This window comes from Camelina sativa, chromosome 12, assembly GCF_030686135.1.
Source record: "Camelina sativa cultivar CO46 ecotype springtype chromosome 12, ASM3068613v1".
Classification (NCBI taxonomy): Eukaryota; Viridiplantae; Streptophyta; class Magnoliopsida; order Brassicales; family Brassicaceae; genus Camelina; species Camelina sativa.
Genome location: NC_141891.1, coordinates 1,039,725 through 1,057,302, shown reverse-complemented (window position 1 = coordinate 1,057,302; position 17,578 = coordinate 1,039,725). Strand labels below are relative to the sequence as shown.

The 17,578-nt window shown below is 29.7% G+C and overlaps 1 protein-coding gene and 2 long non-coding RNA genes across 5 annotated transcripts; 1 reads left to right on the top strand and 2 right to left on the bottom strand.

Moving 5' to 3' along the window:
- Positions 1 to 6,344: 6,344 nt before the first annotated feature.
- LOC104729367 (uncharacterized) lies at positions 6,345 to 8,766 on the bottom strand. Of its 3 annotated transcripts, none has more exons than XR_758263.3 (7): positions 8,457 to 8,766; positions 8,216 to 8,274; positions 8,044 to 8,121; positions 7,738 to 7,811; positions 7,015 to 7,072; positions 6,751 to 6,815; positions 6,345 to 6,594 (listed from the first exon to the last, which is right to left on the bottom strand). It is a non-coding gene; the product is annotated as an uncharacterized LOC104729367 (long non-coding RNA). The 3 variants fall into 3 exon arrangements; XR_015574364.1 differs by having other exon boundaries at positions 8,044 to 8,116; XR_015574363.1 differs by lacking the exons at positions 8,216 to 8,274; positions 8,457 to 8,766 and having other exon boundaries at positions 8,044 to 8,198.
- Positions 8,767 to 9,510: 744 nt separating this feature from the next.
- Positions 9,511 to 10,220, bottom strand: LOC147930096 (uncharacterized). The gene is made up of 2 exons (XR_015575371.1): positions 10,030 to 10,220; positions 9,511 to 9,794 (listed from the first exon to the last, which is right to left on the bottom strand). It is a non-coding gene; the product is annotated as an uncharacterized LOC147930096 (long non-coding RNA).
- A 1,932-nt stretch (positions 10,221 to 12,152) lies between these two features.
- On the top strand, positions 12,153 to 16,636 carry LOC104729366 (uncharacterized). The gene is made up of 17 exons (XM_019233840.2): positions 12,153 to 12,273; positions 12,372 to 12,468; positions 12,647 to 12,773; positions 13,072 to 13,150; positions 13,340 to 13,455; positions 13,559 to 13,609; positions 13,705 to 13,824; positions 13,944 to 14,063; positions 14,149 to 14,296; positions 14,416 to 14,586; positions 14,701 to 14,847; positions 14,948 to 15,054; positions 15,160 to 15,253; positions 15,350 to 15,491; positions 15,594 to 15,759; positions 15,865 to 15,981; positions 16,091 to 16,636. The coding sequence occupies exons 3-17, from the start codon at positions 12,673 to 12,675 to the stop codon at positions 16,458 to 16,460; spliced, it is 2,049 nt and encodes a 682-aa protein (XP_019089385.2). The 5' UTR covers positions 12,153 to 12,273; positions 12,372 to 12,468; positions 12,647 to 12,672; the 3' UTR covers positions 16,461 to 16,636.
- Positions 16,637 to 17,578: the final 942 nt, after the last annotated feature.

Here is a 17,578-nt window from a genome sequence, read left to right as displayed (position 1 = left end):
CATATAATTAATGTTGTGCGTGCTAATCTGCTATGTAAGAAACTTGGTTTTTTTCTCAGATCCAGATAATAACATAAATTTTGAAAACTAAATCGTAGTAGAGAGAGAGAGAGTGGATAAAGTTATACTTTTTTTGCATATATCTTTAGATATCTCGAGTAAAAGTATTATATATTCGCAGTTTTAAAACTCATACTGTATATTAAATATAATAACCTATTAACATGATACATAAATGTATATATGCTGTGAAAATGGGTAAAAATGCAATATGCATTTGTGACAGGCACACGTGGGAGAAGCAGGAACAGCTCCTGAGAAGTGAGAACACCAATTGATGGATGCCTTCGCACGCTCCACCGCAGAAACCGTACACCTGATCCCTTTTCAAATTGTTTTGTATTTTTATTTATTAATATCATTTTTTTTTGTTGGTGCAAAATATTGATTCAGTAAATTACTTGACTCCCATGGTATTTCATTAATATTTTATTTAAATAAAAAATTAGTTTTATACATTACAAATTTTTAATATTATAGATTATTAGATATTAATATTATTAATTAGTAACTGAATGTAAACCATAAATATTAAGAATCTAAGATGTTGTTGATAATAGGATCATAACTGAAGATTTAAGATCGATATCCGCACTAACCAATACACATGTTCTCGTGATCCAATCAAAAATGAAACCAGACCAAATTAAAATTGGTTTAGATGTAGCAAAATTTCTTATAAACCGAACTAACTTAACCAAATTCAAACCCTAGCGAAATTCGATTTGATATCTAAGATTCACAGGTGGGACCCAGAAGGATAACATGGGTAATAAAGATCACATAAGGACCACGTGGGCTGGACTGCTTCGAACCAATCACATCTCGAATCTCAAACTCAAACTTGAGATTTTTGCACTTTTTTTACTTTTCTAGTTAACAAAAAAAGAATCTTAAAGTGCTTCCAAGTGACCAAATCCCCAATTATCGTCGTCTTAAGATAAAAGATTTAGTCTCATTCACGCCAGGTGTCAATCATCAGCGAATCATTTCGATTTTACCAATAATAATCATTATTATCTTCACTTATATGGGTTCTCTCTTACGTTTCACGTTTTCAAAAGCTTTAAGTTTTCCCAAATCTACAATTTAAGGTGAAGTATACAAAATCATTCTACAGTTACTAGTGTGTCATCTTCTTTTATTTTGGTCTTCATAAGCCCCCTTAACGATATCTTTGTATGTATGTGTTTCTTCGTTGCTGTCAGCCTGTCATATATAAGAACTAATCTTAAGAAAATGTTTAGTAATGACTAAACCAAATATCTAACTTATGTACAAAAAAGCTGGTTGCTAAAAAGAGTAATAGGTTTCACATGTGACCTAATTCTTTTTACCAAAAAAAAATGCTTATTATAGTGTCTTATAAGTTATAACACACCCATACTGACTATATATATGGAATAGCATATATATATATATATATTCATTAATCACAACACTGTATATTATATTCTCTATAAACACCTATTGTTTTATAGAATACAGTCTTTCTCAGGTGATTCTTGTAACTTTACATCAACAAAGCATGTTACGTTAGCTATTTGCCACACCACTTGAGCGTTTACAAAACCAGACTGTGTTTTTTGAAGTATAATTAATGCTATATTTTGGATCGAACTTTTGATCATGTTATACATATAGAGATATCATCATCAACAAAGTTATAGTTTTTCATTATTCTTCGAAGAATTCATAACTAGTCTACCATTTGACACCAATTTTTTTTTTTTTAAATGTAGTTACGTGTTGGCTATATAAAGTGTAGTTTTTTTGGTTGGTGCTACAAAATTCACGTGAGAGTACTCAGAGTGGTAGTGTGAATGATAATAAACCTTATTTAGATTATATATCGATCAGACCAAGAAAAGGATAAGGTGTTGTCGCTTTTGTTGTTTTAAAAATTAAATCCCACATGATCTTTGGGTCCATAAAGTTTTTAATTTAACCTTCTTTTTCAGATATCCGAAGATGATAATTATATATAGTTAGTAATTGCAAATGTCGAGTTTAAAAAGATAGCCTTGGAACTTGAAGACTGGTGGAAATTGTACTAAATGTTCCAAAGTTGTTGGCCATTATTTCATTTTTACTAGTAGTTTAAAAAATAAAAATAGTACCTTTTATGAGTTAGTCCTCTGATAGTAGTAAGTAATATTTAATAATTTCAAGATTTGATACATATCAAAGATAACTACAAATATTAAAGAGGAACTATGGTGTATTGGCTCTATAAATTGCTAATATTGAGTCTCTTTTTATTGGAGATATAAGAAACTAGCTTTCGTATAGTTTTTGGACATACATGATCCAGAAAGAGACACATATTATTGCGGTGTTGAATAATACTTGGTGCTCTTGAAACGCTTATTATTTAGAGTTAAAAATTTGAATTTAAAGTTCTAGTATTAGATTTTAGATTAACGATTTCATACTATGGTTGCATCTTAATTAGGGTTTGATATAAGACAATGGTCATTGAAAATGAAGAATGAACTGCACAAAGTTTTTTAATCAAATATCAAATTCCTTACAAAAATTCTGAAAAATATTTATTTTGCCTTGAAGATAGATGAAAATAATATACAATGTTATAAATAATAATTCCAAAAAAATTTAAACTCTTGAACTTTTCGATATTGAATCAAAATTTTCTCCATCAATTTGTTAGTTGTCACCATAAACATGTGATGAGTGGTACTAACAATGTTTTTGAATGCATGAATGGTACAATTTGTTCAACTCATGAGATTTCTGTGTTAAACAAGTAAAAAACACAAGTTTATAAACAAAAATGAGTGGAAATTATTTGAACCAGTTAACTTATAATTTATTTCTATCTACTAATATATTCAAAATCTGAACCAGTTTTTCCTAACCAACCCAAAATTATATTTGACATCAGATTCATAATATTTGACACACTAAAAGGTTGGAAATTTTTTTTGGATTTTTTTTTTTTTGGAAAAGGCTTAAAAGTGTTAGGAAAATTGAAACTAAAGAATACAATCGAACTCGGACGACCAAAAGTCAGACACACTAAACCAAAACAATTTCATTGAGAAAATATATAGTATTAAAAATTTATAATACTATAATTAACAATGCAGTCGATATCAACGGTAACACTAGTTGAAAATGTCATCATAGCTCACTAGATATTAAAATTTCATATTTAAAAGATGATTCCTTACATAGTTCTTAAAGTAATCCTGAAAATAAGAGAGCATAATTTAAAGCGATAGTGTGTTGCATAATTGAGTATAGCTCAAAAAGGAATAGACAATTGATTTTACTCAGAGTGCCCAAAATGTATTGGTCATATACAAATTAAATAGTTTAAGTGATCATAAGATCCATGAATCGTCGTTACAAGAGATGCCCCTTTTGTACAACTGTATAGACTTCAATATGTGATCGATTCATAACTTAAAGTTATGCAATATTTGTATGTTGGATAAATGTGGATCATGTCATAAAATAATCATCCCTCACCCTGGACCCGGGTGACATATAGAAGCTAACAAATATTTGAAATTGTTCCACTTAATATATTTGGAAAATCAAATACTTTCTTTTTTGAATTTGAATTCAGATAGTAAAAATAAGATATCTGGATTTTGATTTTTTTCTCTATATAAATTACATAATATAAGTTATACAGATAAGAACAATATGAATGTAAAATCTGGATTTTACTTATCAAGATAAAGTTTTAATTATCAAGATAAAATTATCAAGACTAAATTCTATTAATACTGATCTAAGCTAATTGATTTTGAATGTAAAAACTGATCTAAGCTACTTGATTTAATTAAAATCCAAGCCAATTCAGTTTTAATTATCAAGACTAATATTTAGATTAGATCAGTATTAAAATTTAATATTTAGATTAGATCCATCAAAACTAAATCAAAATCCAGATATATTATTATTTCTGAATTTAATTATGCAATTTTGTACTTATTATATGTTTTACTCAATTTTATAGACAATCTATATATACAAAATTAACTTTTCTCTCTTCTCCTTCCTCCACATCAGCATCCACCTAAATAATGTTATTCTTTTTTTGCATTAAAAATACTATTTAAAGTATTCATTCATTGCATATTTATTAGTTATAAGTTATAAGTAATAATAGTATAAAATAAATTAAAAACAAATTAAGTAAATTAATTAAATTTTAAAATAGTAAAAACAATAATATAAACTTGGTTTAGTAAATAATAAAATAATAACTATATAAAATTTTAAAAATAAATGAACATTTTAAAATAGTAAAAGTAATACTATGAATTTATTTTAGTAATAATGTTATTCGTCAAATTTTAACCAAAAAAAAATATTATTTTCCAAAATTTAAAATGGGCTAATGAGTTTAGTATAAAAGTAAGATTTTAATGCATGGTGGAGTAAAAGCAATTTATGTAATTATAATTATAAAATTCTAAACATAAAAATAAAATTGAAGTGATACATTAGTTTCTAAGAAACATATACTACAAAAATTTATTATGAAATTTCACTTAAAGAAAATAAAAGATTAATTATTCAACTCAATTTAAAGTTTTGAGCTAAAACGAAGACATTGTAAGAGTCACACTTTAAAAAAAAAAAACTATGCAAAAAAAATCTCTAAAAGAAGAATCTATCTAAAAAACAAAATTAATGTTCACAAAATATAGAAAAAATGATATGTAAGCTGTTATAAAAAGTGACTTTAGAGTAGCAGAAGGTAAGTCCATTTGTAAAAGATACCATCATACTCGGGATCGAGTCCCGGCTCCTACGAATGTAGGAATTTGGCTAATGGGCCGGCCAGTTGTGGCCCAATGGTTGACAAAAAAAAATAAAGTGACATGTGATTTTTTTTTTTTTTTGAAATGTTAACTTTATTAATCAACAAAAAAGAAAATTAAGTACAAAGACGGTTGAGATAGCTTGGTTTGGTTTGGAACTAGTTACTTAATAGTATAATTATGTTTGCCTCTACAAGCTAAGCTAATATTAGCTAACTTAATCTGATCTAATCTCTGTGGAGTGCCATGATTCGATGGGAAATTTGTAAGAACTATCTTTATTATTCTTTCTTTTATGGCCATAAGGGCATCTCCAACCCCACTCTATTTTAGAGTCAAATCTCTATTATAGAGCAACATTTGCTCCAACCCTACTCTATATTTTACTCTAAAATAGAGAAAATAATAGGATTGCTCTATATATAGAGCAACTCTATTCTCACCTCTATTTTTTTACACTAACTCTATTATAGAGGTGAAAATAGAGTAATACATTGGAGGAAAACAGTGCTCTATTTTTGAGTTACTCTATTTTAGAGAAAAAAATAGAGAAATACAATGGAGATGGTCTAAGTCCATTTTCTAATTCTCAACCATTCGATGGGCATTTTGGGCTAACGATTTTATATATATAACCAATTTCCCACCATGGTTAACTAAATGAATCGTTTGGTATTCAGGACCAATATGGATCCGATACAGATTACCCAAATTCTCAACCATTAATTAACCACATTCCACTTGTACTTAGTACTTACCGCCACAATCAGCAAACATTACATTCGCTAGGCAATGGCTTCCAAGTTTGAATCTTTATGTCGAAAGCCTCACCTCCTGAATCATGGATGATTCCTCCATTCCTCCTCCAGTTACATATATCTTTTTTTTTTTGGTATGAACATAAAAATATATTCAAACAAAGCCTTGTGTTACATAGGATGCATCTTTTCCTTAGAGAGTTTTGAAATTAAGACAAAAATTGAGGGTAAAGCAGAGCATAACAGAGCACGACATGTTGAGGGCGTCATCTAGTTTCTTCGACCGATCCTGGCTGAGAGATAAGACACAATTACAATCAAGCAGACGAATGGCTTTGGATCGCTGCCGATTTGGTAGATTTCATTCAAAACCGACAGTGACAGTGGTTGAGTTCAATTGGTGCTAAACAATTAATGGAAGATTTATATAAGTGGACCAGTGATGAATCTTCTTGGGCGTGAGTAACTACCTCTTTGGTTCTGTAGTATATTTCTCGTTTTTAGGGGTTTCTGTTTCTTCAACAGAATTTAGGTCAACTTCCTTTATTTTCACTAGGGATGTTTGTACCTAATGACACTTTTATAACATTAATTGTCATTGTAAAACTTTATAGGAGTAGAGACACTTTTTGGATTTTAAAGTGTATTTTATTAATTTACATTCATTTTATGCAAAATTTATTATGATAGGTTAACTCATCGTAGCTTAATAAAATGTACAGTATTGTTTAAATATCCCTATATTAGTAAAAGAGAAGTACAACTTTCTCATTGCCCGAAAATGCTCCTGTCGAAATTTCTCTTAAAACATATCATTAAGGTTAAAGGTGACTTTTAAACCTATTGAATCGGGTTTAAAATTAAAAATTACCCGACAATTAACAATTGGATATCCGGGTAGGAATTGATGGAAAACTATATTAACACCTTCCCTCATGTAACAATGGGCTATTTTGGGCCTCCAGAAAAAAAGCCTGCAAAATAGATTTTAAGTTTCGATAAGTCTACATTACATTATCTAAGATATCATTAAAGAGAGAAACTATAATCTATTCAATTGATTGAAAACGATATTCAAATAAAAATAATTAGACAGATATCAATCTTCTAGGACTATTCCAAAATCTTACCAAACCGCGTTTTTAGTTATGTCTTTCATTCCTAATTCAAACTCCGATTTATTTTGAATCCTTAACTGCACCAAGAAAATTGATCATCATTGTTAAGAATTGTTAAGAAATTGTTAAGAATATATTACATAATTAACTACTAAGATTTGTTTCCAAAATTCTACGAATATACCATAAAATATACTATCAAATTATACCTAATGGAAACTACGTGACGACTTCCTATAAATACTATGATACTTATCGAATCGTAAATCACCATACTTTCTTCACTTTCTCCTTTTTTCTTTCAAACCTTCTCCAATGGCTGCCGAGAATGTCCCTACCACAGATTTGCAGTCCATTAAGCCATTCAAAACAGGATGGAAAATTCATGTCAAAATCATTCATTTTTGGAAGCAAAACACTGTATATTCCGAAGAAACCATTGAAATGGTTCTTGCGGATATTTCAGTAAGCTTACCGAACTCTTTACTAGGTTTTACAATTCAAATGTACTGTTATCTATTGTTAGTGTTTTGAAGTTTAATATCTTTCCCTTTGTTAAATAGGGTACCTGATTTATGCAACTGTTAAGAAACCACAGTTTGGAAAGTTCCAGAGACTGATCAAGTAAGTTTACTGGTAATTTATCCCTAAAACTTCTGTTCCGTTTTCTTAAAGGACCATTAAGTGACGAAGATCTGAGGACTTATGATGGAATTGTATATCCATCATACAAGGAAGCATGTTTGAGAAGAGGATTAATAGAAGAATAAAGTATTTGTTTTTTTATGCTGCTTTTTAATTTTTGTTTGTTTCAATTACTTTCCCTATTCCTATGTTTTGTTATCATTTTCAAGTTTCAAATAAATGACAAAGAATAAGTTCTTATAGATTTAATCTTTATTATAAAAAACACAAAAACTAATCTTCCATTTTCAAGCAATTAAAGGAACTATAAGCATAGGAAAAGTATTATTAATAAACAAACAGATTAGGATATACCTTCAATTTTTTCTCTGCTAAAACTTATCCTCTCTTATCAATAACTTTTCCTCCAAAAAAAGTTAAACAATGTCCTGACATTGAATCAAAAAAATACTTACACCTGGTCAGTATATTACCAATTATTCCAGATTACATTTTCTAATTCTTTCAATTCAATACGAAGCCACAAAAAATTATCCTAATGTACTTCTTTGACGATTACTTACACATTAACTAAAAACTTCTAGAGTAATAAAGAGTTCACAATTCGGAAAGTTCTACAAATTTAAAACAAAGATTGAAAACTTCAGAAATTAAGCTTACTGTTTATAGCTTCATGTCATTATACTCTATTGTAATAACCTGTGTTACTGGAAACTACATCTCATTTCATTTCCTGGACTAAATTGCAAAAGAAATTAATCAGTAAGGATTTATTATTCCAAAAAAAAAAAAACAATCAAACAAGATTTTAAGAAACAACTACTTATCTTACGGATATTATGATGTCTTTATATATATGCTTCGGTTAGTTTGTATAGGCTTTCACATGTACTGAAAAAATACATGAAACATGTCAACTAATCAAATACGGTAATGATATACATACTATTTTTAATATTAGCAATTATCGTTTTGAAAACTGATTTGGAGATATAGAGCCGTACAGAAAGAGTATAGACATGTAAAATTGAGGAAATATAAAGAAAAATTATTCATAATATCTAGCAACTTACCAATCCAATTGGTAAGATAAAACGGGTCGCTAAAGCCATGGGTGAAAACTGAATCATCCGATTGATAGCACCATCATCTCCATAGACAAACCCAATTGATTCGACTAATCGGAGCTTCTCTCATTTTACGATTTTTTGTTTTCTCTTCAAGATTCAGTGGATTGAAGAAGTACTGAACTTGATTTTACCCTCTTTTCTGAAAAATTGATCTTGAGAAAATGGAGATGAAAAGATTGATCGATTCCCAATTGAAGATGAAACGATGGAAACGATGGAGATGAAAAGATTTATTGATTCCCAATTGTTTAACAAACATACAACTTTGCAGATAATAAGACAGCTGTTTAAAAAAAAACTTAATAGAAAGCCCACCGAAAACCCCATCATAAATATCAAAAAAAAGTTAAACACAAACCCAAATTTGTTGGTGGACCTATTTATAATACAGCCCAATTCAATTACTCACATAATTGAATACATTTTATAGAATCACATTTAAAAGTCATAAAGTAAAAGTAATTATATACATTATGGTGAGCACATTGGCGAATACATTTCGCATGTATACGATGCGTAAAATATATATATATATATATATATATACTATTATGTACAACTTCGTATTAATAAAGATAAAACGTGTGAAATAATATTCAAGTAATCGTGTTTCCACAACCACATGTTAAGTAAAATGTTTTTTCATTCTATTAATCTCAAGAAAGTTTTGTTTAAATTAATTATTTCTAAAAAAAGATATGGCAAATTTGACAAAGATAGACAATATAATAAACAGATACTATCACTACAAGAAAATCTGGCTAAAGCCACAAAACATTTTGTAACCATGCTTCATATTTCGTGGCTATATTGCTTATATCCTCGAAAAACCACAACAAAAATTTGTGGCTATAGGGTTGTAGCTATTTTGTTTCGTGTCTATTTGCGGAAATATAGACACAAAATTGCTACAACAGGTTTTGTAGCTAATAGCTACAAATTTGCAACAAATTTGATCATGTCTAATTGTTCCGATTAGACACAAATAACCATAAAATTTGTTGTGGCAATTTCAAATTTTTATTTTAAAAAAAATACCAAAATAATTTATTTTAAAAATTAAATTAAAAATAAATACAAAAAACAAATTAAAATTTCAAATATTTACAAATATATTCTCAGTTATTCTCCTCCTCCACCGTCACCGCTCCTCCACCACCACCACCACCTCTTCTAATGAGTCCGCTCACAAATCAGCTTCTTCACTGTCTCCTCTTCATTCTTCTCCACTACCACCCCATCTTCTCCACCACCTCCTCCGCCTGGAAAAACCTCCTCCGTCTGGAAAAAGACAAGAACAAGCTTAGTAAAAAATATGACTTTAAGCAAAAACAAGACTCAGATCCAAATAAAAAATTCAAACAAAACTTGAAATCAAATTCGAAGAAGAAAGAACTAAAAAATTTCCAACGGATTACCAAAAACAAGTCTCAGATCCAAATAAAAAAACTTATGTGAAACCCAAAATCAAACTAACTGAAAACTAAAACCCCAGATGTAGATATGAAAACAGAACCTTCGAGATTAGATTTGAATATGGATAAAGGCCAGAGCTGAAGGGAGATACGTAGAGTCACATTTGCAGCTGTTCTTCAATAATAAGAAAGATGAGAAAGAAAAAATAGGGTAGATTAGAGTTGAATCTCGCCTGTTTTCAGATCTACTTCTTTATTTTGTACAGCCGAGATATATTTGAGAGAGAGGCAAGTAAAATAGAAGGGAATCCAGGGTTTTCATATTTATTTGTGTAGCCACGAAATATTTTGTGGCTCTACGTGGCTATATCATTTAATTTGTTTCACCAAAACTTTACCGAGAACATAATCTTTTCTTTTTTTCCAGTTAGCTACGAACAAATTTGTGGCTATCCGAAGCTATTACAGATTCTTTTAAAAATAAATCATATTGTTTGTGTTTAGAAATTCATACATTCTTTAATTAGAATATAAAAGTTAGAAAATGATAATTTTGTTCTTTTATTCTTATATTGTGATTGGTGATAGATTTTGATATATATTTTGGTACATATGTATATATAATATATAAATATTACATAGTATAAAGTTTTTACATGTTTATCTGTATATGGTTTATTTATAATTAAACATTAATTAGATTTGGAAATTTTATTTTTATTATAAGTGTTGGATTTATTGTTTATATTTGTTTACATGTTTAAAAGTTTAAAGTTTAGTGGTTGTATTTTTAGGATTTCAATTTGAGGTTTAGAGTGAAAAAAGCCACATAGTAATCACAAATAAATTACAACTAACAAGAAATACAGTATTTATCAAATTAGCCATGATAAATTTATAGCTTTGATCGTAGCTAAATAGCTACATATTATTCTCTTGCTAATTTGTAGCTAATTAGTCGCAACTAGCTATAAACTGTTGTTTGTGGCTAATTAGCCACAAATTTGCTACAACTTAGCTACGAATTAGCCACAACGTTATTTTGTGTCTGGTTTGTGGCTAATATACTATGGCTACAAAAAAATTGTGGTTGATTTGTGGCTATAACTAGTTTTTCTTGTAGTGTATAACATCTTCTAAATTGTTATCCGTTTTAACAACAATAAAATATTCCCCCGCGCTGTAGCGCGGGTCGGGTCCTAGTTAAGAGTTATAAAAAGTGTTGTTTGATTCTCCTACACAAAAAAAAAGTGTTGTTTGATTACCCTACCAAAATTTTCGGGAATTTGTTTAGCTTTGTTACAACAGACTTTATGTAATGGGGACATATTCTTTTCATAGTAGTGAAGAAGTGAAGAAGTGAAGAACTGGATTTTGCATGGATCAATTGTAGATGCATTCTAATATTTCTACAACCACTCTTAAAATATTTTTAAAATTCTGTCAATCATGTTGTTTAAAGAACATAACTGATCGATTTTACTTGTTGTTCGCCGGTGAAGAGCCAAGGAAAGTTTTTTTTTTTTTTTTTTTTTTTTTTTTTTTTTTTTGTAAACGTGTTTGCTTGTTGTGTCCTCGATTATGGTCTAAGTTCGGGTGTTGATCTAGTTATTACACCTCATATTTGTGTCAAACTAGGTAATTTCAGTTAATAATATATATCAATATTATATGCATGTACCTCTATTTAATAGTATATATCACTAAACTAGATTTTCATGACTTGAATTCAGTTTTGTTGGATTTGATTATTTAACAATTATGTACCTTCTTTTATTTGATGAAAGATCTTAAAACTCTTAAATTCATTTTCAAAAGTTTTTGATTCAAAATTTAAAATGATTAGCAATGCGTTAATAGGTTCATGCATGTCCTTTAACACTTTGTAATATATTATTTTCAAAATTATAACTATTTAGTTCAATATGTCCTCTCTAGAATATGTGTTTATCTGGATTATTGTCAATAAAAATCAACAAATCTTTAATTAAAAAATGTAACTTTTACTCTTTTATAATATCTTAGTCAAAAAAAAAAATATATCCTTATAATAGTTTTGGTCAAAAAAATATACAAATATTGATTACATAAATAATTTGACCCCCAATAAAATAAAATATTGAGTACACTTGGGCATAATCTATTACTTCAAGATTTTTTTTTAAATGATGTCAAATTTGGAAATAAAGATATCGTGTGCATATATATAGTTTCTTAACTTACCCTCCATTTCACAAAAGTAAAAGAAAACAGATTTGAGGGAGTTTATTTTTTTAGCTTTCATGGACAAATTATAAATATACACACCTAGCAGCTCCTACGACTTTGTATCTGCGTCGTAACAGGTTTTGATCTCTGTTTTTATTACGCAGAGATTAATAAAATGGTTAGGTAACTAACAAATTTTACGAGAGATTTTTATTTTTTATTTTTTGGGTATAAGGTTAAATTGGAGAGATAACTTTTTCGGTGGAGATAGCAAATTAAGCTGCCAAGGAATCCAAGAAAGAGAAGATAAACGGAAAATTTTCTAAGTAAAAGTACGTGCATGTTTACATATATATTGTAGTGATATATTAAATGTCAAAGGAGTTTTAGGCAATAGTCGTCATATAGATCTAGATCACAGTTTATACAAGAGGTTGACCAACTAATAGTCATGTGTCTTAAATATCATTTTAAGGTGTAAGAAATATTGTCTTTTCACTGTTTTCTTAGTCGAAGGTTTTGGTGAATCGGAGGAGATGGCATACGGAGCTGCGGAAATGAAGGCTGATCGGTTCATGACTAAACTTTTCGTACTCATCTTCTTTCTTCAAGGTGTTCATTCTCAATCATCATCACGGTACGTATGCGCTCTTAACTTCTATGTCTTTTAAGTTTTAACTGAATTGGCGGGTTCTACAAAATTTTGTATATAAAATTGTTGAAACATAATTAGATCGTTGTAAGAAGACTTGTCTTTTACAAAGAAAGCAAATTATAGGAAAAATAAGAGAGAATAATTGTGTTTAATTTGTTATATCGTAATATTTGTTGTCAATGAATCGGTTCTATGAATCAACACATATTGAAGTGAACATTCTGATTTTTTTTTCCATAATTGTAATTCTTCTTAATACTTGTAATTCTTCTTAATACAGAAACAGATTAAACATTGCAAAACCTGGCCACACAGATGCTTCTCCCCCGGTCACGCTTAAGAAAGTTGGTCGTAACCAAGTACGGTCCAAATGTCTAATATCATCTTCTGAATCTTTAGTTTAAATAGTTATGCTACTAGAAGTCTAGAACGTTATATTCTTCTTATATATAGAGTATTTCGGTCCAGGGAAATTGGTTGTATATGCTGACAAAAAAAAAAAATGGTTGTATATGAGATTTATGATGCTTATGTTTTTGTTGACTAAGGTGATCGTTGATAACGGTATCATCCAAGTTACATTCTCAAGTCCACAAGGCTTAATAACTGGAATCAAGTACAATGGCTTTAACAATGTGTTGAACGACCAAATCGAAAATCGCGGGTAGGATACATATAATTTTAATTTTATATATAGCACGTGAGAAAGGTTACAAGAGTTTTCGTCTTATATAACTTAACCACTATATATATATATATATATATAGGTATTGGGACGTAGTATGGTATGAACCAGGACAAATACCGTTAATCGATTAGTAAGTTTCGAATCTCTCTTCCTATCTTTTTGATTATATACATTTCTCAATCGAAAACTCACAAATATATCATATAAAATCTTATGATTTAACAGTTTAGTAGGGACAAAATTCGATATTGTAAATCAAACAAGTGAGCATGTAGAAATTTCATTTTCGAGAACATGGCACATCTCTCAACGGGACTCAGTAGCCCCATTAAACGTAGACAAACGGTACGTCAATTTGCAAGAGATAAAAAAACAGTAGTTATTAACTTTTTTTTTTTCTTTCCGGGAGAAGTTAAATTATATATAAGACGATTAACTATGATTGAGAATATTTCTCTTTAAAGATATATTATACGAAGTGGTGTATCGGGAGTACACATGTACGCTGTGTTGGAGAGGTTGAAAGGTTGGCCTGAAGTGGACATGGACCAAACCAGAATCGTCTTCAAACTTAACACAACAAAGTAACCATTAATTGTGTTTTATCATATTTAAGCTAATATTGCATGCTACGAATGAAAAATAATAATTTTTTTTACAATGTTGCAGATTCGATTTCATGGCTGTATCGGATGATCGGCAGAAAATTATGCCTTTCGAAGCAGATCGAGATATCCGCAATGGTCGTGCTAGTCCATTGGCTTACAAAGAAGCTGTTCATTTAATAAATCCACAAAACCATATGCTTAAAGGGCAGGTATATATATAAAAATTAATCCAAAAATGTTATATACTTTTTTTACCCTCCTGTAAACTTATATATAGCTTTTATCATAATTATATAGTCAAAAGTAAAATAAGTCGGGTGTGACGCAGGTAGACGATAAGTACATGTACTCAATGGAAGGCAAAGACAACAAAGTACACGGTTGGATATCGTCAGACGAAAATGTTGGGTTCTGGATGATTACTCCCAGCGATGAGTTCCGTGTCTGTGGCCCCGTCAAACAAGATCTTACTTCTCATCTGGGTCCCACCACTCTTTCTGTGAGTACTGACTACTGAGTACACATATCCTCTTTTAATTTTTTTTTTATGCTTCAATATTTCTTATTCGATTTTACGATTTGTGTGTGTGTGTGTGTGTGTGTGTTTGAAAAGATGTTCACAAGTGTACACTACGCGGGAAAAGATATGAACACAACATATGATAGCAAGGAGCCATGGAAGAAGGTGTTTGGTCCTGTTTTTGTTTATCTCAACTCGGCCTCTTCTCGTAATCTTCTTTGGACCGACGCTAAACGACAGGTCTCGTTACCATATCAGTGACCCATTGATTCATTCGATTTTGTGTTATATCATTATGATTATCGTTACAAATGGTTTTAAAAATTATTTATCTATATAGATGGTTTCCGAGGTCCAAAGCTGGCCTTATGAATTCGTGAAGTCAGTAGATTACCCTCTCCATCACCAAAGAGGAACAGTTAACGGTCAATTCTTTGTCAAAGACAGGTAAAATAATTATATCCCTTTGATTGTTCTTACATGCAATGATATATCTTCAAAGTAATGTTTTTCAATCTAATGTGAGAAATTATTATAAAAAATAATTTGTAGGTACAACAATAACAAGGAAAACTTATTCGGGAAATTTGCTTTTGTGGGATTAGCATTACCTGGTGAAGCTGGTTCATGGCAAACCGAAAACAAGGTACTATACTATGTGACTTATGATCAGTGTACCAATGTCAATCGGACGAAACTAGCGGATTTTAATTTTCCCCTTTACAACAAAATCTGGACAAAGGGATATCAATTTTGGACACGAGCAGACAATATGGGGATGTTCACAATAGCGAATGTTCGACCTGGGGATTATAGTCTCTACGCGTGGGTTCCTGGATTTATCGGTGACTATAAATACGAACGTGACATTACCATCACACACGGTACGTGTACACTGTTATCTTCCTTGTTAAATTTAAGATGGGCCACAGCTGAAAAATAGATAAGGCCCATTAATAGGCCCAAGTTTGGTTTGGTTTATATAGGTGAGGAGATAAATGTAGGATCCATAGTGTACGAGCCACCGAGGAACGGTTCGACATTGTGGGAGATCGGAGAACCGGATCGAACCGCCGCAGAGTTCTATATCCCAGATGCGGACCCAACCCTTTTGACCAAACTCAATCTTAATAACGCAAATCGTCAAGACAGGTAACAGAATTAAGCATCAACTCGTCCATTAATTACTAAATGGTGTTTTATTTAAATATACTAATTAATGGTTTTTTATTTAATTAATTTGATGTAATAATACAGATTTAGACAATATGGTCTATGGGATCGTTACAGTGATTTGTATCCACGAAACGATCTTGTTTATACTGTTGGAGTGAGTGACTATACAAAAGACTGGTTCTATGCACATGTCAACAGGTAATAAAAATATATTTTGATGATCGATCGATCCAAAAATATGTTGTTGAGTTACACAGTAATCTCAGACATTAATACAAATAATATATTTCTTGTAATACATATATAGGAAAGCTGGAAACGGGACATATAAAGCAACGACATGGCAAATTAAGTTCAATTTAAAAGCAGTGACTGAACCTGCTGGAATCTACACACTTCGAATAGCTTTGGCTTCAGCCACAACTGTTAATCTGATGGTTCGGGTCAACGAAGCTAATTCCGAACCAGTTTTTATCTCTGGGCTAATAGGTCGGGATAACGCTATCGCGAGGCATGGGATTCATGGGTTGTACAGATTGTACAATATCGATATCCATGGAAAGTTTCTTAGGGTTGGTTATAATACGATATATCTTATTCACGGTCGGGACAGATCTGATTTTTTGTCAGGTGTAATGTATGATTATCTTCGTTTGGAAGGTCCTTCCGGAGTCTGATATATATGGGTTAAACTTGTTGCTTGTACGGTTTATATCTAACACTAGATTAGGACCCGCAGGACAAAATATTTATAATTAAAATATTTAAATTATAAGTTGTATTTGTTGATTAAATATATTATAATTGTTAAATAAACTATATAATACCGCAATATAATTTAATTTTTACATAATATTTATTTAATCAATTTAATTAGATATGTCTATTTTCTGATACTGACAGTATTAACAAAATAATGAAATGATGTTTTATTCGTGTAACACCGAATTAATGATATTTATTAATTTATACAAATATCGATAAAATCCGTCCCCATATATAACCCTGTCCCGAGATATTTTAACTCACACTATATCATCTTAATTTTTAATATTTATTGTGTATCTACTGTATAATATTTATCATATTTAACTTTTTAAAAGTTTTAAATATTTTTTATATTTAACCTTTTAAAAATCTTTAAAATAACCGGAATAAACCAAATAAAAGTTTTTAAAGTTTAAATGCCTGATAAATCAAGCTTTCTACTCATTTGTATTCATAATTATTTTGGTCTCTTTTATATTATGACTCTAAACCATTGCCCAAATTTTTTAGACGATGTGTGATATTGTACCCGTATTTTTTATTCATATATTGGCTAATATATGTCCGTTTTTAAAATTTTGTATTATATCATATGCAGGAAAAAATCACAATTTTTTTTAACTAAATATATTATAAAATAATTCAAGATAATTTAAATATAAATTCAAATAAAAATGAAAGAGAATCATATATTTATTTTTGAACGAGGTAGAAAGATTTCTTTATTTTTTTAAATCTTACCTATAATTAATTTTGAAATTTTGGTAACTAATATTAAAGTCAATGCATTAAATGTAAAAACTTTCCAAAAAATATTTTTGAGCAAAAACTGCTGCAAAAATACTAGTATAGATAAAACTTTTAAAATTATATCAATTTTATAGTTGACAAGAAAAAAATTTATATCAAATATTACAACTTCAATTATCATGATATTAGTTAGAGTAAAATATATTAATAATTATCTTATGGTGTATATGAGAGACCTAAAGTCAAACTTCTACAATGAAACGACAGCGTTTGGATC

Excerpts from the sequence above, each read along its gene's own strand:
- LOC104729366 (XM_019233840.2), top strand. The coding sequence starts at position 12,673 with ATGGCATACGGAGCTGCGGAAATGAAGGCTGATCGGTTCATGACTAAA. Across the intron at positions 13,610-13,704 it reads CAAATACCGTTAATCGATTA|TTTAGTAGGGACAAAATTCG; the intron begins GTAAGTTTCGAA and ends ATGATTTAACAG. Across the intron at positions 15,982-16,090 it reads TTCTATGCACATGTCAACAG|GAAAGCTGGAAACGGGACAT; the intron begins GTAATAAAAATA and ends ATACATATATAG.